The sequence below is a fragment of the Pteropus vampyrus genome, unplaced genomic scaffold (genome assembly GCF_000151845.1).
Source record: "Pteropus vampyrus isolate Shadow unplaced genomic scaffold, Pvam_2.0 Scaffold81, whole genome shotgun sequence".
Classification (NCBI taxonomy): domain Eukaryota; kingdom Metazoa; phylum Chordata; class Mammalia; order Chiroptera; family Pteropodidae; genus Pteropus; species Pteropus vampyrus.
The window spans coordinates 8,111,745-8,135,208 of record NW_011888862.1 but is presented as its reverse complement, the minus strand read 5'-3'; the positions used below and the strand labels follow the sequence as shown (position 1 = coordinate 8,135,208).

At 44.0% G+C, this 23,464-nt stretch overlaps 1 protein-coding gene across 1 annotated transcript in view; it reads left to right on the top strand.

Moving 5' to 3' along the window:
• The first annotated feature begins 5,260 nt into the window (after nucleotides 1–5,260).
• Nucleotides 5,261–23,464, top strand: part of MAP7D2 (MAP7 domain containing 2) — a 91,680-nt gene continuing 73,476 nt past the window's right edge. The window contains exon 1 of the mRNA XM_023532348.1: nucleotides 5,261–5,548. Coding sequence (XP_023388116.1) covers nucleotides 5,263–5,548 — 286 coding nt within the window. The 5' untranslated portion in view covers nucleotides 5,261–5,262. The remainder of the gene's footprint in view (nucleotides 5,549–23,464) is intronic.

The following is a 23,464-nucleotide window of genomic DNA, read 5'->3' as shown; positions in this document are numbered from 1 at the left end:
TATGCAATTGATTATTTTCAAACTGTTTAATGACATTTTTAACTAAACTTATACGTGGTGATTTTCTTCTGAAAATTTGATTTAAAAAACTTGTGCTATATAAGGGAAATGTATATTTTTATGTTTTTTTAATTATTATTATTTTTGTGTGTTTGGTTGCTTGATTTGGATGAATCCATTCTATCAGACTTCACATACAGGGTTGCATTTTCTGGGTGAGTATGTTACAGACCTGTGCTGAAGATGACATTTCCTAATGGTCAATCAGTTGTCCAGAATGACCTAAAATTGCCAAAATCACATTCAATGGATCCTGTTTTGTACTGTGCGAGGATATATAGGTAAAGTAGGTATTTATCTTCTGGTCACCTTGCTCACTTTTAAAAAGCCTGTCTTTTTCTGTCCCGATCCAGGCTTTGTCCAGTTCACAACTTGATAATGGCAGATCAAAAAGTGGAGACAAAAGTAAAGTACCATTGCCTATTTGATCTACTGGACTGTCAGGTGTATAGAGTTGATTGAACTTTTGCAAATTTGATAAAAGTCAATATATATTCATGATTTTAAATATATCAGAAATATAATAATTGGAATTTTAACTTGATAAAAGTACCAAAAACAGAAACTCACAATTTTTTAAGTCAATTTTAAGAGTTCCTGACAAGCAGTAAAAATTATTAATCTCATTAAATCCAACCCTTGAGTATGCATCTTTTTAATATTTCCTGTGACAAAGTAGGAAGTGCTACATAAAACACTTCTGCATACTCAAAAGGAAAACATTTGTGTGACTGAGTTGCCAAGTGGCCACTGCTTTTCAAGAAACACCATTTTTACTCTAAAGAACAACGGACAAACTGGTCATTCAAACTTTGGTTTGTGGTCAGCATTTTCTCAAAAGTGAATGAAATGAGCCTGTCACTTCAAGGGAAACTGACAGCATTTGTTGGCAGTGATAAAATTTGAGCTTTCAAGTGAAAATTAAGACTTGAAAACTAGTGCCATTAGCTTGACACCTTCACAGTAAAGACTTCTGAAGAGATCAGTGATGGTATTAATGAATGTGACAGTTTAAATATTGTAGAATGAAATGTGTTGACATTTGGAAGCTCTTCGTAGCTGAGTCAGCCAATATTTTCTAAATGATAGTAGATTTTAATGTAACTAACTGCAAAGATCACTGATCTAGTGCTAAATTTCACACTGCAACTAACCTTTAAGAAATTACCATTTGTCAATATTGGGTGTAGTCTCAAGAACTAACAGTTATCTAACAACTATATACCTCTGAAGCCAGATTTTCTTCATATGCTTTAACCAAAACAACATACTGGAACACATTGATTACAAAAGCAGATATGAGACTCTGTCTTAGAGATTTGCGAAAATAAGACAGTGCCACTCACTTTTTTCTTTTGTTACTTTTCATTCAAAGTATGTTAAAGCATTGGGTTTTTTGTTGGACTAATACTAAATATTTTTTTAAATTTTTCGTACATCCACATTCACAGTTATACCCACAAGTGAACTTGTCATTTCAAGGACAATGGATAGTGTTTGTTGCCAGTATTACATTAGTACTTTCAAGTAAAATTAAAAGTTTTGGGGAAATCCACCGCCATTAACAGATATAAAAGTTATTTGGGAGTCTCAATTATATGTGTAAAGTAGGGGTTGGAGAGCTTTCTCTAAAGGACCAAATAGTAAATATTTTTCGGCTTTGTAGGCCACGTGGTCTCTTAAACGACTCAGTTCTGTCATTTAGTGTAAAAGCATCTGTAGACAACACGTAAACCAAATGAGTGATTGTGTTCCTACAAAATTCTATTAACGAAAATGGGTGGCAGGCTTCATCTGGCCCCCAAGCCATACTGCCAACCCCTGCTTTAAAGGCTCTGAGACGAAAAAAAAAATTGGGAACAACTGCACTAGACTAACAACTAGATATAATAGATTTTAAGATACCATTCAACTACAACTAGATTTTTACGAATTTAACCTAATGGAAAAAGCCAAGCAAACTAATGTCATTTTGTTAAACACAGCTTAAATAGACATTGTGTTCATAGATGGTATGACGTGTTATAAAAATGACAATTCTCCAAATTAATCTCTGACTTTAATATGATTCCAATATTCCAGCTGGATTGAGGGGCGGGGGAAGAGTGGTAGAAAAACTGACCCTAAAATAAATTCATATGGAAATTATGATTTCCCCAAATTCTAAAAAGCAAAGATTCTACACAAAAAATTCTAAAAAACTCTCCAGATATTTAACTCACCCATAAGCCATAGTAATAAAGAATAGATACCATAACAGACGGATCAGAATGAAGAGCTCGGAGTGAAGTCCATATACATATAGGAATTTGATATATGATAAACGTGGTTTCAAAATTTGGGAAAGGATTAATAGATGATGCTGGGGAAACCACATTTTACAGTGAGAAATAAATATAGATCTCTATCACTATATACAGGAAATAAATTGCTTTAGAGTAAAGGTACATCTATAAACTAAGGGAGGAAAATAATAGCCTTTCTTGGAGCTAGGGAAGTATATATTAAGCAAAACATCTTTGATCTTTGTACTTTCTTCTAACTACATGATGCTGCACTTTGAGTATCCGTTTTGCTTTGACTCCCAACTCCACCGGGGTGAAGGGTGGCAATAAACTTCCCACAATTTGACCTTTTATATCTGCATTAAAAAACTTAAAGCATTAACCATAAGAGGAAAAATTGATAGATTTTATTTTGCGACCATGGGAAATATTGGATCAAATAAGAACTATGAAATGCTAAATCTAAGGGGAAGTTTTGACGGAGTAGAATATTTACATGGCCTTAAAGTGCCTTCCCACAGATTGCTTATTAGTTGCAAGGGAAAAATAGTACCTCTACAGTGGAGCAACTGACAACCAATTAGATAAAGTCGTATGCATGTTATATTCACTGAAGTTGATAATTCATGTGATTGTGCAATATCCTTATTCTTAGGCAATACACTTTGAAGTATTTAGGGGTAAAGGATCATGCACACATATGTATGCAACTTATGAAACAGTTGATAAAAAATATTAGATATATAGAAGTACAAATGATAAAATGGGTAAAAAGGCAATGATAGGTGAATCTGAGTAAAGGGTATATGAGTGTTCTTTGTAAACTCTTATTCTTGCAACTTTTCTATAAATTTGAGATTATTTCCATATAAGAGGCTTTTAAAATGGGTTGATTTTGGCATAAAAAGGAGGTTTGCTTATCTTAGAAAAGGTTAGTTGACTAGTGTGAAAAATTTGCAACATTTAAACCCACAAGGAATTATCTAGAATAGGAGAAACTGGAATTCAACAAGAAAAAGACAAATAGCTCAATAGAAAGATGGGCAAGGATTGAATAGGCAGTTTACAGAAGAGTAAACCAGAACGAATGGCTAATCTATTTCTGAATGACTTTTATACAGCTGCAATGAGTAGATGTCGAAAACAGTTCCAAGCAAAGAAAAACAAACAGAATGGTAACTTGTACAATATTATATAAATTAAAGCCTTGCGTATCTTCACAAAACTATATCTTTGAAAAATAAAGCTACAAAAAATACATTGAACAGAGGAGGTATCTATTACTAGAACGAGGGCTGGGAGTGTGAATAGAAAGTAAAAAGGGGGAAAAATAAAACTAGAGAGGGGTGCTACTCATGTCAGCAAGCCACGAGCTCAAGAAGTGGATGAATTATAAACTTTTACCCAAGATCTGTAAGAAAAAAAAAAAAAAGGAAAAAAGTGGAAAACAGCTCCCATGCTCTAATTAACTTGGCTCAATCTTACTGGGTTAGAAACAACTTTCTTTATAGCCAAGAGGCCAGCCCCCACTTGCCCGCTTTCCTGCTCAATTGTGTCCAAACTCCCCTTCTGGCTTTCTCACCAAGGTCGCACCCTACTCCCCTCCCGGTACAACTTCGGGAGTGTCAAGAACACGTTCATATTTTTATTCCACAAAGGGACTTTTTCCAAGCTTTTTGCTAGGAATCCAGATGCCCGTTCCAGAGGGTTTTAGCTTTTTTTTTTTTTAATTTTATAATTTACATACTATAAAGTTCACCAGTTAATGTAAAATTAAGTGGTTTTTTTTAGTATACTTATAGAGTCAACCATCACTATAATTCTAGAACATTTTCATCATCCTCCAAAGAAACCTTGTACTTTTGTTCACCTTCATTTGGCTTTTTAATCCTGTATTTCTCTCTCCCCTAGGGGTGGGAGTTAGAACCTCAGAGGGCTGGTCACCGTCCAACAGAGAATCGTGCAGCTCCACTGGGATGGATGATCACTTGGCAGGCTATACCTGGGTAAACACCTGGAGGCTTGAGCTGGCTATGCAAAGATGTATTTTAAAAGGTGATAAATGCTCATGGCAGGGGTAAAAGGATGCCCAGAGAAGACAGCCCCTACACACACACACACACACACACACACACACACACACACACACACACACACACACACACACACACTTAACGACCCTATTTCCAAGGCTACACACACGTTTAGCAGTTTCTCCTGCGTCTTCCCAGAAACGTCCTCCTCGCCGAGATTTCTCAACTGCGCATTATTTGCACACCAGGAAAAAAGGAACCATAGAATAGCTCTCGGGTGGAATCGGCAGAGGAGTGGGGTATGGTTGGAAGGCCGGGGTCCATCCGACTGCGCGCCCTTACCCTTCCTTGAAGGTCGCCCCTGCTGATTTACTGGAGTTCCGCCCTGGGTGGCCGCACGCCTGGCTGGGGGGAGGGAGAACGGAGAGCCCGCCTCCCCGCGACTAGAAAACTGGAACCGGCTTGATGGGAGGGTCCACTGCGTCTGCACACGACGGCACTGACCCAAGGGGCACCTGCCTGAGGCCTTAACCCGGAATTGTTTCCAGAGCTCCAGCGCTGAGTATGTTTGTGGATGCCCTAGTGTGTGTGAACGTATGCGAGCCTTGTGAGGATGTGTGTGCACGGTGTGTGAGAACGTGCGTTCTGGGTGAGCACATGTGTGCACGTGGTGTTTGTGCGCTTTGTTCACACGCCGTGAAGATGTGTGCGCACACTGAGAAACTGCATCCTATGTGTATAACGCTTTGAGTGTATGGGGAAGTGTGTTTACACTGGTGTGTGCACGTCGTGTGTGCATGCGCGCTGAGTGAGGACCGGTGGGTGTTCACATCGCACGTGCACGCGGTATGTGCGCGCGCTCTGAGAACTAGTGCGCACATTGCATGTGCACCTCGTGCGTGCGTGCTGTGGTGAGAACCGTGGAGCACATTGCGAGTGCACGCGGTGCGAGGACGCGGACGCGTGCGGGCGTGCGCGGGTCCGGTGCGGTGCGGCGCAGCGCGGCGGTCCAGGCAGTGCGCCTGTGCAGCCAGCGCATCCCGATGGAGCGCGCCGGCGGCTGCGGGGCGGAACCTGGGACGGAGGGGACTGCGCGGGGCCACCAGTTCCCCGGGAAGATGGCCGAACCGAGTGCGGTGCGGACCTCGCCACCCAACCACCGACTTTCAGGTAGGGCCCCTGGGGTTCGGCCGGTGCCTGGAGGCTTTAGGCCCCCCAGGGGGGCGGGTCCGACCCGCCGCGGGCCGTGCAGGGCAGCGGCTCTGGAGCGCATCGGGTGGAGAAGAGGCACAGGGGTTGTCTGAACGCCCTTCCTCTGGCTCGGGGTCGATAGGGCACGGGATCAAGGGCTGCGCCTCTCGCGGTGCGGGTGGCAGGGTCCCCTCTCATGTGGCCTGAGTGAGTGGGTGCGCTTGGGGTGATCTAGGGTGGGTGGCATGTGTGTTTGGCGTGGGGTGCCGAGGCCCACGCTTGATGCCCTCGAGTCTGGGGGCCCTCCTCTCAAGAGGCAGGCAGGGGGGACACTGGGCCAGACGGAGCGGGCTCGGAAGGATTGCCCGGGCCTGCGTGCCCGCCCACTCTGCGTCTAGAAAAACGCGCGGCTGCAGCCAGCCGCGAAGGTAGCCAAGCTGCGTGCTTTGCAGCGTCCCCGAGGGGCAGAAACCGCGGGTCACCCACTGGCAGGTGCGGATGGAGCGCCGCCGAGGCGGCTGGGCGCGAGCCCCGGGTCGGGTTCCCCGGACGTCCTAATACGCTCCCAGAGACCTTGGGTGCTCTGCCCAGGGGTCTGGCCGGTCGCGGCCCCTTCACATGGCAGCGCGACACATGAGTCTCCCAGCCCGCGAGGCTGCAGCTGCTGGGAGCTATGGAGGGCTGGTCCCCGGACTGGCTGCCCAGAAATGAGCGGAGCAGGGGGAGATTTTGAGGACATTTGTCGGAATTTTAGGCAAGTCTCGCGTCTTCTAACGTTTTGTAAAGTGGTTGCAGGTAGTGAGGGGGTGTAAGTAGCGTGGAAACCGATTTCATGCTGTTTTTCTTGGCAACACCTTTTTTTTTTTTTTTTTAGTTAATGTGAGCTATTTTTAAAACACTTTTAACTGCAGTATAACATGCATACCACAAAAGCACACATATCTTAAGTACACGATTTGGAGGATTATCACATTGTGAAGATCTGAGTATTTTATGTAACATGTACGAAGAAAGGGAAAGAAATTAAGGGAAATGTTCTTTAGTCACTTAAAACGTGCTTTTCATTGGGGGAGGGGAGTTATTTGTGATTGAGCCTTCATTTGCATCTTTCATAGAAGGAGGAGGTGTCTTAAATCTTTCCCAGTTTGCGTTTTTCATCATGCATTTTTAAAAGTAGAATTTAACAAATATCTCAGGATAGTGATATAAATACTATAAATATGTACTTCTGTTTTTATCCTTTTTGCTTCAGAAACTCCACTGCATCTGCTAGGGAAGAACCCAGAATCCACTGTGGAGGGCACAAAAAAAAACTTTCCTCTCACCTTTTAAATTCTTGTAGCTGGGCTAACAATCAGATTAACAGACAGATTAACAAAAGAAAATACAAAGTTTAACACAGATGTGCATGTGGGGGTGTTAATGTTAAAAGATATGAGACAGCGAACACATTGGGCAGTTGAGGCTCATAAGCCATTCTGGACAAAGGAGAAGGGGGGCAGGGGTCTGGGAATTCAGAGGGGAAGTAGGTAATTCACAGGTAGGAGAAAGAGCAAACATATGGTAAACAATTCTCACGGGGCCATTCTGAAGAGAGGGGAGGCAGAGGGAAAGAGGCTTTGCTAGATTTCTTCCTGTCCACGTGGTCCTTCATATGTGCTAAGGTGATAATACTGATTCCCTTCCTGAAGTAGGTTTTTCTATCTGAATTCCTTTAGGCAGGAAGGGGGAGGTGTCGAGGGTTCTTTCTGAATCTTTTGTTTCTTAATAACCAGCTTAAATCAATATCCCAGGAGGCATATTTTGGAGTAGCAAAATTTGGTCCCTCTCACCACCCACTCGCCTATCAGAACCAACCTTGGGGGAGAGGGACCTAGTATAATAAAACATTGGCCAGGAGAGGTTATTGAAGTTCACAGTTTTATTTGGTCGAGAATTTAAATAATAGGCTATGTCGATGTTTTAGAGGCAGGGAGGGGCTGTTTGGTCGGGCCTGCAATTTATCTGCGGGATTTTAATTTATTCGGAGGAACTTAAAAAGGGCATTTTTACCCAGTTTTAGTTGGAAACTTTATTGTAGAACTGTTTAATGCACTCTCTACTGATATTAAGATTAGCCTAAAGCCCTTTTCTTTCGTTTGAAATTGGAACTATGGAAAGATGTGCGAAGGTTTAAAATATTAAACTTCTATACGCATTAGAGTCGGTGTGGGAAAATTGGTTTAGGTGCCAGTAATACCATGGTTCTTTTGAGGGTTCGTGGGTCAGATACTTAAGAATAATATCATCTTCAGAAAAATCTTGATTATTGAGGTTTTATTATCATCCATCCTGGAATTTGATCATTTTTTTGGTTGCCCAGGACCTGCATTTTTTGAGAGTCAGCCTTTGTTCCTAAGCTTGTGCTCAGTGAGGGCTGGAAAAAAACGGAAAGGCCTGCCATGTATAGGCTCTCCGACAATTTCATGCCAATTTCATGCCGGCTGGTTGGGGGATGGATATACGTTGGTGTGGCCTTTTCCTGGGAGCTGTTGGGGGGGGGGACTGCCTCAGGTTGTTTCCTCTAGCAACATGTTCTTTCAATACTGAAATCCTTTGCATGTTCCAATTCTCCACCAGTGATGCTTTCTTTCCTTTTAATTACGCCCCCCCCCCCCCCCCATGGAAATTACTAAATGTAGTGTTCTTTTAGGTGCTTGTGTTATATGCATATGTAATGAAGGAGGAGCAAGCACCTGTTGCTTGGATCTGCTTAAATACCTTTAGCCAGCAGGTAGAATCACCGGATCTCAGCTGTCAGACTGCCTCACCATCACATAAATTCTGTGCTCCCCTCAGCCTGAAGTGCCCCCTTCTCCCTTTTTCCCATGGGTTTCCCTTCCTCTAGGCTCCACTCAGAATTAAGGAACGTCCTTTTGTCTGTGCCTGTGGCACCTCCGGCGAAGCATTCTTGTTATTCTGCCTGTGTCACTTTAAGCTACCAGTCCCTCTCAGGTGCGCACTGTAAGCAGGACTCTGCTGTCGCTAGAGCTGAGTAGATTGAGGTCCAGACCGCCTGGATGTGAATGCCACCTCTCCCCTTCCTGCTGTCTCACCTCGGGAAAGTTATTTGATATCTCTGAGCTTTAGTTTTCTCACCTTTAAAATGGGCTGAAGAAACAACACAGAGATAGAAGCACTGCTTTGAGGATGAAGGACTTAATATCTGTACAGCAGTGCCTGACACAGTAAGTGCTCAAGCTGGTCAGCCATTATCTTCCCTATTAAATCATTGGCTTGAGGGATGGGCCTCGCTTGGTCCAAGTTATATGTGCTGCCCTCGGTGCCACCTGGTGCCGAGGGAGGCTGGATAGTCATCCTACCCCTCAGAATTTTTGCACACAGTAGGTCTATAACTGATGTTTGACCATTGTATTACACTGGCAGCAGCTACACCGGGTTGGATGCTCAGTAAATACTTAGGAGGTGAGTTAAGGAAGTGTGTGGTTGGAGGACTTTCAGGTAGTAGAATTATAGAGCACCTTTCCTGAGGCCTGTTGAGCCGCCCAGTGCATTCTGCAGGTGAACGTTGTTTGCCGAGTGGAGCTCGTTCGCCCACTGCTCCCTAGTAAGGAGGGAGTGGCTTTGAGGTAAGATGAGGTTCCCCGCTGTCCTTTGGCCTGCATCTTCCATCCCCTGCCCTAGATCAGGAGAACGTAGGGGTGCAAACCAGAAGTTGAGGAGTGCCCAGAGTAGGGTGGGGCTGAGTAGGAAAGGCTGAGAGTAGGCCCCCCAAAAACATGAGAGTTCTTCATCCTTTCTCAAACTTGCATTTAAAACCAATCTTACACGCTTTAACCCTAAAACTGCTTGGACCTAAGAAGAGCAAGTTGGGTTTGTGCACGTGTGTTAACATCTCCAGTCCCTTTGGGAGCGGGTAGGACCTCCGGGTAAACAGGGGAAGATACAAAGTTGTGTTTGGTGTGGGGCTTCTGGCCTTTTTTGTGATGGCACTATAGGACTGGGACTTGGCAGGACCTTCAGGACAAACTTCTGAAAGTCTGCTTGACCATCAGTGGTTTCTTTTCTGATGTCCCAACCCTGGTGACACAACTGGTCAAAGTCTGTCATTTCTATTCCTAACCCTTCTTCCTCTCCAAGATCAAAGGAAGTTTTTCTCTCATTCGGATGCTCTATCTTCTACAATGTTTCATTTTTCTAAGAGAACATCTTGTCTTCCCTAGTAATTATCCTGATTCAGTGATAAAACAGAAAAACTCACAGAGTTAATTTGGGCAGGTGCGAGATGGGGATTTTGGGGGCGGGGGATGCTGGTAAATTGGTGGGTTTTGTTGGGAGGACTTAACAAGTTATAACTTGTATTGTGCTCAGCATAGTAAGCGCTCACAGGGCAGCTGGTATGAAGCTGACCATATTGCCTGGTTTGGGAGAGCTGTCTCGCACCAGTTCGAGAATTTGAAAATTTCCCACGGCACTGCCCTCCAGCCTCTTTCTAATGAATTACACCACGGGAAGGAAGAGGTGATGGTTGAGGGTGGCTGTCCTTGGGGTGCTGTGACCCAGGGATGGCTTGCTCAACTGTCCACCACATGTCTGAGGGGACCCTCCTTTGAATGTGGATTCTGCCAGCTCAGCCTCTGAGGCTCTGGGGCAGGCAGAGTCTTGGGGTCCCCTCCTCCTGAATGTGGGCCCGATGTGCTTTTCTGTCGGGAACCATTGCTCTCCTCTTGCTTAGGGGGTCTCCTGTTTTTAAAAGCCCTGTGATAGCAGAGTGTGATTTAAGTGAAAGGAAAACAGATCTGAGTGAACCACACACACAGTGTTTGAGGGAACAGCTGGCAGCAGTCATGCCAAATGCCCATGATCCCTGGGAATGGCGGGATCTGTCTCCAAGGTACATAGCTCCTGGTTGGTGCTGGGTTCATTCACTATCTGAAAGTACACGCTTTTCCTCTTAATGCCAAATAGGCTGGTGTCTCATAGTCTCCAGACAATACTATGGAACACTTCTTTTTTTTTTTTTTTTTTATGGATTTCGCTTTTTATTTTTTAATTTTTTAACATTTAATTAACTTATTTTTTAAACATTATTTATTTTTCCCCCTTCCCCCCTCTGGGAACCACTAGTCCATTGTTATGGAACACTTCTTAACTCTTGTCATCTCACCCTCTTCATTTTTACTCTCCCTTGCCCATTGGTGTAATAACAGCTTTATTGAGACAACTTTCATGTACCACACATCTCAGCCATTTAAAATGCACAAATCAGTGGTTTTCAGCATGTTCACAGAGTTGTACAGCCATCACCATAATCAGTTTTAGAACTTTTTTCATCACCCCACAGAGAAAGCCCATCCCCATCAGCCTCCATCCCCCATTACCCCTCACCACCCACCCTCAGGCCCTGGCAGCCACCATGTACTCTGTCTCTGTAAAGACCACTAGGCTTCTGCCATGGTGGCCTTCAGCCTTTGGTGCATGCACGTGGCGTGGTTGGCCAGAAGCCCACAGGTGAGTCTTCGTGTGTCAAAGGTATGGAAGCCACCATTCTGCACTCTCTGTCCTTCAGGTCCAGGACTGGCTTCCCCCGCAAGGCCTTGCCTTTTCACCTTCTGTGCATCCTGCTGCTCAGGGCCCGCTGAGCCCTCGGGACCTGGATGTACCCCGCCCGGCAGTCTGCAGCCACACATGTGTGCATTTTAGCTCCTCAGGTAGTAACCGCTGTTCATTGTTGAGCACTGATGTGTCAAGCACCGTTATAAGCCCTTACTCACAAACACCGTTTATCCTGTTTTTATGCTCATTATGGAGATGTTTCAATTATCTATTCCCGTGAAACACCCCTGCAAGCTTATTATTTCTCAAGATTCTGGGGGTTGGTTGGGCTCAGTTGAGCAGTTAGCAGTTCTTTTGCTCCATGTGGTGTCAGCTGGAGTCGCTCACGCTACCACAGTCAGCAGGGAGCTCAATGGGCTTGAAGTGTTCAAGAAGACCTCTCATGGTCCAGGTGTCTAGTCACAGGGAGTATGTCCTGGATCTGTACTGCGTGGCAACTGCAGTTCAAGAGTGAGGAAGCAGAAGTTGCCACTTCTCTTCAAGCCTGGGCTTGGAAGTACCAGAGTGACACTTTTGCTGCATTTGGCGGTCAGAGCACGTCACAGGGCCAGCCCAGATTCAAGGAAAGGGGAAAGAGACTCCACTTCTTGATACGAAGGGTGGTAAGCACCTGTTGGGAGAGGAGGAATCTGTCTTTTTGGAGATGCTCTACTGGCTGCCACAGGTAAGTCCATTGACATTGTTTGCTCAAGGTCACACAGTACACAGCAAGCCGGGCCTCACACCCAAGTATTTGACTCCAGAATTAAGTATTTTTAACTTCCCTGCCGCGGTGCCTTCCCAGATGGCTTATAACCAATTCCTTTCACACTTGGGCCGTGCCGCCCACATCTTCTGTACCCCTGTCAAGATCTAGCTCAGTACTGCCAAGCCACATCATATAAAGATTTTCTGTGCCTTTTTCTTAGTACACAGTTGTTTTTCTCCCCAGAGCTGATGAGGGCCCTCATTTCTTAGAATTACAGCAAAATTCGTATTAACTAAAACGCTGAGAGGAAGAGAAGTTCCATTTAACAGAATTTCGGTTTGCCAAGAATTAAGCCCCCCACTGTCTCTGTGCCAGCCTTTATTGTTGGGGTCTGGAGGATCTCCTTAGTCACCCCCGCCCCCAGATTCCTGTATGTTCTCTTCGCTTAGCACCTGGGCATGCATTTCCCCCAGTGCTCAGTCCTCGTGCGGGGGTAGTGTCGCCTCTTAGGAGGTTTTTCTCTTCTCTACCTTAATGTGTGTGTTCAGTTCTCCTGAGCACCAGTCAAGGGTGACAATTGGTGGTGAAATATTGTGACAGCCTTCAGTGGAAGCTTTACCTCACACTCGAGTAATTTTTCCCCCAGTGGAGATACACGTTATGAAAAAAATTTAACAGTGATCATTTTCATTAGCTAGGTAACCAATATTATGTAAGCAGTTTTAATTACATCCTCAGACTAAAAGCTCTCTTTAAAAAATTACCGATTCCGAGTGTAGTTTTCTTACTGCAAAACATGTTTCTGTCTCCTTTTTCACCCTCCTCACCCACCCCGATTTCCACTTCGCTTGATTTTGTTTTCATCAGTCATGAATTATTTCTAAAGAATAATTGCTTCTTATTAATGGTCCATTAATTTCCACATATCCCTAATCTTCTGGGATGAGATTAACTCTTGATAGTGGAACAGTCAAGAGAACGAAATGGACCATTTTACTGTACCCTGTTCAGCTTTCCTATCTCTTAGTTGTCTTTTACTTTCTCTCAGTTTTGACTGAGGGACCCGAGAAGATTCAGTGGCTTTCTACTAAGGAGTATCGAATATCCTTTGTGGTATGCAATTTTATCTTTATTAGTTAAAAATTAAAAGGATTATTGCCACTTTGGCATGTAAAGATGATTTCAAAGTGAGTGCCTGTTATAATCAGGCCAGTTCGAGAAGGAGATACCACACGTGACATATAGCGCTGTCCAGTAGAACTTTTTGTGAGGATGGAAATGTTCTGCGTTCCATATGGTAGCCACCAGCCACGTGTAGCCATTGACAACTGAGGAACTGAATTTTTAAATGTATCTGATTTTAAATTAAATCGAAATAGCCACAAGCGGCAGTGGCTCCTGAATTGGACTGTGTGGATACCTGGATGTCGACTGACCTGGCTAGGTTGGGATCAACGATGAGGAATGAGTTTCAGGCCTCAAACAAGTCACTTCAGACCCCTCTGTTCTTGGTTTCACCTCTACAAGCACAGGTGCTTGGCCCTTGTCATTCAGCCACTCTCAGATGTGCACAGGCCACCAAGAACAGAGCCAGCAGTTAGCTCCTGTGGTTCATACCAGGTCTGTAGGGCCACTATGAAACCTGGTGGCCAAGACTTATTTTTTGACTCCTGGTGGCTCTGGGCTGCCCATGGTCAGCCAGCCCTTCTCTGTCCCTGCCTCGGTTTTGGTTACACAGTTTGATTGAAGGAGAAACCAGATCGACTTACAAGGTAGTACCAAACCATTAGATGGCACCATTAGCTATACAGTATTTGGGTGAGCTGTGGGGAGAACTTTTCCAGTGGGAGGTTGGCAGGGACTGGGGACCTCAGGCCTAGGCCGGAGAACCCCGTGGTGGGAGATGATGTTGGCGAGCGCATTTGGGAAGGCATCGGGCACCACGGCTGAGTGAGTCATGTTCTCTCTTCTAGGACATGCTCACTAAAGTAGATAAACCTCGGCTCTCTCGTTCCAGCTTGTTCTTCACAAACTGTGGCCTCAGGTGTTGGCCTGTGAGAAGAACTTGGTTGCTTGTTGCTTATCTGTAAGTAAGATGGTACACTAAGCAATCTGGTGCTTTCCAACTCTGAGATGCTTTGATCCTCCACTGCTGGCCCAGGAGGTGGGGGGTGGGGTAGTTTGGTCTTCGTGCTTTTTGTTAGCGGAGTCACCAGCCATGTACACTTGGAGCCAACAGACTTTCCAGCCCCCTTCCCAACCCCTTTCCCATTATATTCAAGACGGGGAGTTCTGCCTCCTTCACCTCTCATGACCCTGTCCTTATCACCAAGGCCTAGGTCATACCCCGTTACCTAGGGCCTGACCATTATCACAAGAGCCTTAGGTGTCTCTGTCCCTTTGTCCAGGTCACCCTCCCTGTCATGGATCCATTATGTCACTCTCTGGCTTAACTTCCTCTGATGTCTGCTAGCATGAGTACAGTCTAAACTGCTGATGGGGTTTCCCAGGTATGTTGGGATGGGGATTCTGCTTACCTCCCCGCCCAGCTCCCTTTCTGTGGCCAGTGACCACCCCCAGCTTGTAGTGTCTAACACACACTGCACCTCACTGCCCATGTGTGTCCTCTTCCCTGTGCTCAGAATTCCTTTCTCTGTGTCCGCCATGTTCATCCTTCAGTATTTGGCTTACACCTCACTTCTTTCCTAAAGCCTTCCCCAACCATTCACACTTTTGGTGTTTTTTTCTTTTCTCTTCCGTTTTCATTATAGTGTTGCTAACAGCGCTAAATGCAGGTAAATGAAATTATGTGCAAATAAACTTGAGGTTGGCATTTGGAAACGAAAGTTCATAGATCTTAAGCATGCAGTCTGATGAACATTTACCTATACACCCATGTAACCAGCACCCGGATCAAGAAACTAAACATTTTCAGCACCTAGGAGACTCTCTCATGCCTCTCCTAGACAATAACCCCCCAAAGGTAACTATTGTTCTTACCTCCTTTCACTGTAGATTAGTGTTGCTTGTCGTTGAACTTTATTAAAATAGATTCATGTAGTACATGCATTGTTATTTTGGCAAAATACACATAACATAAAATTTACCATTTTAGCTATTTTTAAGAGTACAATTCAGTGGCCTTAAGTACATTCACATTGTTGTGCGACCATCATCACCGTCTACCTCCAGAACTTTTTCATCAAGTATATACTTTTTTCGCGTCTGACGTTTTCACTCAACATTGTATCTGTAAGACGCACCCATGTTGTTGCAGATCTCAAGCTTTCACTTCTTTTTATTTCTGAGTACTATTATTACATGGTGTGACTGTACTGAAATTTATTTGATCCATTCTCTTGCTGATGGACAATTGGGTTATTTCTAGCTTTTTATTCTTTTGACTAAAACTGCTGTGAATATGCTTGTACACATCTCTTGGTGCCCATACAGATGCATTTGTGCTGTGGACATACCTAGGAGTGGCACTGCCGGGTCACACGGTAGGCATATATTCAGCTTTAGGAGATAGTGCCAAACTATTTTCCAAACAGTTGGCAGTAGTTTCCTGTGCTGTTATAACAAATTACCACAAAATTTTGGGCTTATAGCAACACTGACTTATTACCTTATGATTCCGGAAGTTAAAAGTCTTGCAATCAAGGTGTCGGCAGGACCTTTCTTGAGGCTCTAGGGGGGAAATCTGTTGGCTTTGCCCTCTCCAGCTCCTGGAGGCTGCCTGCGCTCCTCGACTCATGGCCCCAGCCTCCATCTTCAAGGTTAGCAGTGTATCATCTTCTAATTTGTCCTTCTCCAGCTTCTCTCATTGTCACATCTTCTCTCACTCTAATTCTCCTGCTTCCCTTGTGATTACATTGGGCCCACCTGGAAAATCCTGGATCATCTCCCCATCCCAAGAGCCTTAACTTAATCACATCTGCAAAGGTGACATTTTCACAGATTCCAGGGACTAGAATATCGACATCTTTGGGAGGCCATTATTCTGCCTCTGACATGGCCGTACCATCTTGCATTCCCACCAGGAAAGCATGAGACTTCCGATTCTTCAACATCTTGGTCAGCACATGGTATTGTCATTCTTTTAAATTTTAGCCATTTTTGTGGGGATGTGGGGGCACATCCACAGCCACCATGCCCAAGCAGTATGTCCTCCTTTGCTCCCTTCAGCTTTATTGCAACTTTGTTACAAGTGTTATAGCTGTAAATATGTGTGTGCACGCCCCTGGCCTGGCCAAATCGTACACTCCTTTATGAGGCGGGTCGTATAGTAGCAGGTTCAGTAAATGCTCCTTAGATGGTGAGAAATCAGAGGGCAATTTTCAGCAGAGGAGTGAGCAGAGCTAAAGACGGAAACCAAAGCTGATGCTTAGAGTCCATCTCTGGCTCGAGGTAGGGTTTTTCCCAAGTAAAAATAGGACCAGAGCAAAGAACCTGATTTCTAGCTTCTACACGCCGTTGTCTTCCCCAAGTGAGTAATGCCCTGGAAGGAGACGTGGGCCTCGGCTCCTGAGGGCGTTGGTTGGAATGACTTCACCGTGTATGTAAATGAGAGGGGAAACTCAGTTCCGACAGGCAGGCTTCTGGGGAGTCTGACCCGGACCTTCTGCACACTCCAGTTTTCCTCTTCCTGGACTCTGCTCATGTAGCAACACACGGCGCCTTCTTCTGCAGAAAGAAAGACCGGAAGGTAAGTAGATCTTTCTGGATCTCAGGGAGTGCCGCGTGTGTAGACTTAAACCTGCCTTGGAAACTTGAGGCCAGAATCTCTGAGGAAAGTAAAGCCAGAGTAGAAATGAATCTTCGCTACCCCTGGACACAGGGCAGTGGGTACAGATGTTGTGGCGCTGGGGAAATAAGCCTGGAAGGGAGATCAGTATTAGGCAAAAGATGGATAGGCTCGTGGCTTCCTTTAGGAACATCCTGATGTGAGTAACCACTTTCTATGTTCTAGTTTGTTCCCAACTTACTTTGCTGAGCACACACCTGGTTTCAGGACGGCTATCAGGTTTCAGGGCCTCAGTCTTACTTTTCCGGGCCACCAAGGTGTTGGCAGCATTCCTGTAGCTTGGCATTACTCTGACCCTCTGGGGTGTGGTGTATGTGTGAGAAGCTTTGCCATCTCTGTGGCAGAGGACTTCTTTGACCTTCATAGGAAATTCTGTTTGTAGTTGAACGAGACCCGGCTGGTTGGTATTTAGCTCACAGAGGAATCAGCTTGTTGAGAAAAATAATATCTCAAGGTAGGAGTTACTGTGATGGCCTATGCTGGGGTTATTGGTCCCTGTCGAAAGACATATTGACTCTATCGCAGTGTTAGTGACTTGAATAAGTACACATGGGATTCACAGGCTGATCTGAAAATAAGCCAGCTGTGACAGAGTGGAGGCATGTCCGGACCTTCGGTACTATGGCCGGCACACACACCGGGAGGTTTGGGTCAGGCTGAACAGGGCCGTGGCCCTGTGTTTATGGAGTCCCGGTGACTTCCTGGAGGTCCTCTACTTTCTGCCTGTTGTATTCAAATTGTGGAAAAGGTCTAGCGGCTGCATTCCTGCTGAGAACTGTCCCTCCGAGACTTGCACCCAGCTCCAGCTTCCCTCTCCATCATCCTAGACCAAGAAGGCCAAGGGCCTGACCTTTTGGGGTTCCCCTCTGTGGACTCCAGGTCTAGATGGGGATGGAGAGCAAGAATGGGGGTGAGCTGCACCCTGTAAGTAAGTGCATGTTAACTTTTTCCAGGACAGATAGTAGATCTTCGCTCCACATGCTCTGAGGCTGGAGGGTCATCCCTCACCTCCTGGGTCAAGAAGTCCTTTATGCTCATAGAAACGTCTCTCCTCTTGTTATGCCCTCTGTGGACAGGCAGGACAAACACTCAGCATCCTTTTCACAAAACTTCATAGTCTCCATAAAGAGACAGGCAACCTTCTGTGGGGCTTCGTTCCTTAAACCCTCCTAATGTGACTTGCTCTGAAATAGTCAAATTCATAGGCTCAAAGAGTGGAATGGTGGTCAGCAGGGCTTGAGGGAGAGGGAGATGGGGTGCTGCTAGTCAGTGGGCACAAAGTCTCAGGTAAGCCAGATGAACATGCTCAAGAGGCCTGCTGCACAGCATCATAGCTAGTCACCGAGGCAGTTCCGTACACGTAAAAGTTATTACGAGGCTAGATCTCATGTGAGGTGTTCTTACCACAATAAAATACAAATTTAAAAATAAAAAAGGAATTTTTAAGAATCTACCACTTAATCTGATCAGATACCGGCTTGGCTACTAATTAGCTGTGGGGGAAAGGGTTAGTGTTTTGGTTTATTTTAGCCTTGGTTTCTTATAAAATGGGTATAATAACAGAAACTCCCAATGGGGTCGACAGGAGGATTATATGAGGTAATGCATGGAAAGCCCTTAGCACAGTGTCTTGCTCCTAGGTAGTGCTTCATGAGGTAGCACGATCATCTCAAAGTACATCTCATTGAGTACAAGGCCCCAGGCCCACGTATATGGACACAAAAAACATATTTTTGTATATAGTATACATTTATATCAATATATTTATACTGATACATTTACACATAAAGTACACTGCCTTCCAAAGAGCTAGTGACCTAGCGAAAACAGGCTTTCTCTAACTTACTGTAATCCACGTTTAACACTGAAAAGTACTGTAAATGGAAATAGAAAAATGGGCCATGATGCCTTAGATGAGCAAACAGTTAGTTCTGTCTGTAGGACTAGGGACAGCCTTTGTGCACATGTGAGTCACATACTCACTTATGCTTAGGTGCCCGCTGCTTAGTGGGACAGCACTGCCAGGTACCCGGCCTTGGCCATGCTCTCCAGTTTCCGCACAGGAATGGTGCTTCGTTTTCTCCCTCTCAGCTTAATTTACATGCTGCATGCAATTCTTCAAGTATCCACTTGTGCCCTGTTCAGGCGTACGTACAGCCAGTGGCATTCCTTTTCCTCTTCCTTTATATATGTCAGAGTCTCGTCTTAGGTCCTATTTCCCATTGTCCTAGGTGAGCTTTCTCTTTGTATTTTGTGCAGTTAGCATTTTTCCACGGAGGATACAGGAGAATCGAGGGGACACTCTTATTTTTGGCCTTCTACTCCTCTTTGACACCTACTGCTAGGTGCTTTACCCCACACAATGGCCCAGAGCTCAAAGAGAAGACCATCCAGCTTTCTGGAACCGTGGAAACGGCATGTGGGTTCTGACAAGATAAGAGTTGTGTGGCATGCCGTAAATTTTTAAGTTTAGGATTTTAGATTCTGTGCTGGCCAGTATAGCGGCCAGTTGCCACATGTGGCTATTTACATTAATTAAAATTCAATAAACTTTAAAATTGAGCTCCTCAATTGCACTAGCCACATTTTAAGTGCTCAAGAGTTCCGTGTAGCTAGTGGCTATTGTACTGGACAGCACAGATATAGAACATTCTCATCATTGCAGAACATTCCATGGGACAGCGCTGGTCTAGGGTGTTATCTGATAGTTGTAAGCTACATAGTAGAGAGAGGAAGACATAGATGTTTATCCATGCAGTGATGGTTTTGGTCCTTCTTCCAAATGACCAAGCGGATGTATAAGCATTAAATCTAACTGCCTAATCAACTGAAACTTGACTTAGGCAATTAAAATATTTTGACCTCAAATATGTAATACAAAAAGGGTGTTTACTTTCCCAAGTCTTTTTTGTACTGCCTTGTTTCCTTGAAGCAGATATCAAATGTGGATTCTTAGATAAGAGGGCCCTATTTTTTTTTGAATTGTCTTTTATTGTGGTAAAATATATGTAATATATACTTTAATATTTCAACTGTTTTTAAACGTACAATTCATTGGCATTAAGTTCATTCATAATGTTGTATAATCACCACTATCTTTTTCTAGAACTTTTCATCATCCCAAACAGAAACTGTACCCATTAAATAGTAACTTCCCATTACTCCTTTTCCCTAGTCCTTGGTAACTAATATTCTGTTTTCTGTTTCTATGCATTTGTCTGTTCTAGGTGCCTCATATAAGTGGAATCATACAATATTTATCCTTTTGATATGAGCTTATTTCACTTAGCATAATGTCTTCAAGGTTCATCCATATTGTGACATGTGTCAGATCTTCATTCCTTTGTAAGGCTGAATAATATTCCATTGTATGTATATAGCACATTTTGCTTATCTACTCATCTGTCCATGGACACTTGGATTGCTTCTACCTTTTGGCTATTGTGAACAGTGCTGCTATGCGTCTGGGTGTACAAGTATCTGTTTGAGTCCCTGCTTTCAATTCTTTGGGTTATATACCCAGAAGTGGAATCGCTGGGTAACATGGTAATTTAGCTCTGATTTTTAAAAAGGATTCAAAGTTATTATTATGACATAATTCATATAACAGAAATTTCGCCCTTGTAAAGTATACAGTTCAGTGGTTTTTAGTATATTCACAAGGTTGTGCAATCATCCCCACTAGTCACTGATTTTTATAGCATCTTAAGAACTAGAGGGATTGGGATAGAATCTTGAAGGCAATTTGGGTATAAGGAGGGGAGCTTTCAGGATTAGAATTGGACTCTTAAAAACAGAAAGTTGATTGTACAGAATCATTTAAATGCTGCATAGTCTTTAGCAAGAATACTCTGCCCACTGCAAGGCTTTCACACCGAAATGTAGAAAGGCTCCCCTGCTACCTGACATATTTTCAGCTACTTATGAGGCTTTGTTTTATGGAACAGGATGTCGAATAACCTCACAAATGGGTCAGACTCCTCAGGAATGCCCTGGAAGCCTGGTTTTGTAGGATCAGACAGGTCTTTACGTGGCTTCTTTATGCTTTGTCGCACCTCTCATGTTTGTCAGATGTCCTTCCCTGCCTTAGAAGTGGTCCTGTTTCTTCTCTGGTTCTGATCACAAATTCCGAAAGTACTTGCATTTCCAGACATAAAACAGATTGTTTATAATAAATGCCCTAAATATTTGTTTTTTGGGATTTCAGATTGCTTTGAAGCAAATAATAAAACTCATCTACTTTTGTTATATGCCATTCAGGGTGCTGTAATTTTTACTCATTCTCATCATGTAGTTGTAGTTTTAATATTCTATGCTTTGGGGATGGTTTTATGGTGGTCTAATACTCAGCCAGCTTTATTTCTTTTAATACCATGCAGTTCACCCATTCAAAATGTACAATTCAGGATTTTTTAGCGTATGCACAGACTTGTGCAATGTACAACCATTACCACAGTCAATTTGAGAACATCTTTATCACCCCAAAAAGAAATCCCCCCACCCATTAGCAGGCACTTCCCATTTCTTCCCACCCCGAAGCCTTAAGCAACCCAGCCACTAATATACTCTGTCTCTACAGGTTTGGAGCCAGCTTCCTTGCATTCTTAACAGTGATTTCCTCCCCCTCCTAAATTATAGTGTAAGCCACCCACCCTCATTTCCTTCCCTGTTGCATTCTTGTCATTTGCCCCTTGATTTTTTTTTTAAAAAACTTTTCCGATGTTAGCAGGTTAGCTATAGATCCTCCTTTAAAAGCTTTCAAAGTGGATGACTTGGTGGATGGGGCACACCTGCAGAATTCATCCAAAAGAGGAGGGATGGACAGATAGCCACCACTGAGCCCTGGGACGTCCTTCCGAGTCACAGGCGTTCATTCTCTTACTCTGCAGCTGGCTTTCCTTTCACTGGCTGAGCTGTAGGGACCTTGAGAGCTAGGTCAGTGAGACCCGTGAGGTCAGAAGCTGCCATGGGATTGATCGGTGATCCCACGTGCAGTTTCTAGATATGAAAATTCAGTAACTTGCTTCTCTAAAAAAGATATTTTAATAGTCACTGATCGTACAGCAGTTTCAGAATCTGCAAATGTCAGTATGTAGAAGGCCCCTTACTGTTACTGACAGTGAGAAAATATCACTGTGCTTGGGCATAAATGGTTTATTCATTCAGTATAGCTTTTGCTTGCTCCGTAGCCAGATTCCTTGGGTTTGAATCCTGCTTCTGCCCCTTTTATTACCTAGGTGACCTTGAGCAAGTCAGTTCACCTTTCTGGTAGCCTCTTCTCCTCTGCAGAAGGGGAGAGTAATAAATCTAACTGTGCAGGGTTGTGAGATTTAAGATAATGTATGTAAAGCACTTGATACAGCATCTGGCAGAGAGTAAGGGCTCAATAAATGCCGGCTGGTATTAAGGGTCCATATTTGATTGTGTGCCTGCTGTATACAAGGCACCAGGTTAGGGTCTGCGAGGAATAAGCCAAAGCCCTGTGAATGGAACTAGAGCCTGTTGATGTTATAGTCGTACCTGGAGCTTGGTGGTTAATGCTGGGGAAGCAGAGACTGGCTGGCATCCACGCTTTACTCTTCTCTTTAGAACTGTAAGTTTTATTAAGTAATTTTTATAAAACACTTGTTTATAAACATCAACACAGGAAGGATTTGGCTAAGCTTAGGTTCTTGCTAAAAATAGTAGATACTGTAATTTCTTGTGGGCAAATTAAAACATTTTATCATGTACTGTTGGTAACTGGTTGCTTTAATCAAGGCAAACCATCTTGCTCAAAACAAATAATCTTGACACAAAAGGACGGTCAGGGTCCTACGTAATGAATCTACTAATTGTTTCTGGTGTTAAAAAGACATCAGCAATGTTCCTTCCCAGGCGTGCTATGTCTGCCTCCCGTTCTTTTCCATCTCCATACTGCTGCACATGGACGAGTACCAGCAGGCCCCTTCTGTGGAATTTTCTGAGCCACGTGAGAGAGAAGCACAGCGGACTCTTAGAACAAGATCTGTCCTGCCTTTTCTTGTGTTCCAGAATATACGTTGGTTAAGAGAAATAGAACAAGCTCCTGTTTGGTGAGGAACTCTTAGTTTTTGCTTATTTTTTACTATTTTTATTTTTCAATTGCAGTTGACATCTGGTAGTATTTTATATTAGTTTCAGGTATGTAGCTTAGTGGTTAGACACTCGTATAATTCATAAACCGATTGCCCCGATCAGTCCAGCACCCACCCGGCAGCACACATAGCCTTACAGTATTACTGACCGCACTCCCCACGCTGCATTCCACACCCCCATGACCGCTCTGCAACTCCCAGTTTGCACTTCCCAGTCCCTGCACCATCTTAACCCAGCCGCCCAATCCCTGTCCCATCTGGCAGCCATTGGTTTGTTCTCTGTATCTATGAGTTTGTTTCTGCTTTGACCATTTATTTTGTTTTTTAGACTCCACATATAAGTGAAATCATATAGTGTTTGTCTCTGACTTATTTCACTTAGCATAATACTCTCTAGTTCCATCCATGTTGTCACAAATGGTAAAATTTCATCCTTTTTTATGGCTGAGTAATATTCCATTGTATATATGTACACCCTCTTTTTAATCCAGTTCTCTATTGATGGACACTTAGGTTGCTTCCATATCTCTGCTATCGTAAATAGTGCTGTTGTGAACATAGATAGGAATATATCTTTTCAAATTAGTGTTTTGGGTTTCTTTGGATACATACCCAGAAGTGGAATTCCTGAGTCATAACGTAGTTATATTTTTAATTTTTTGAGGACC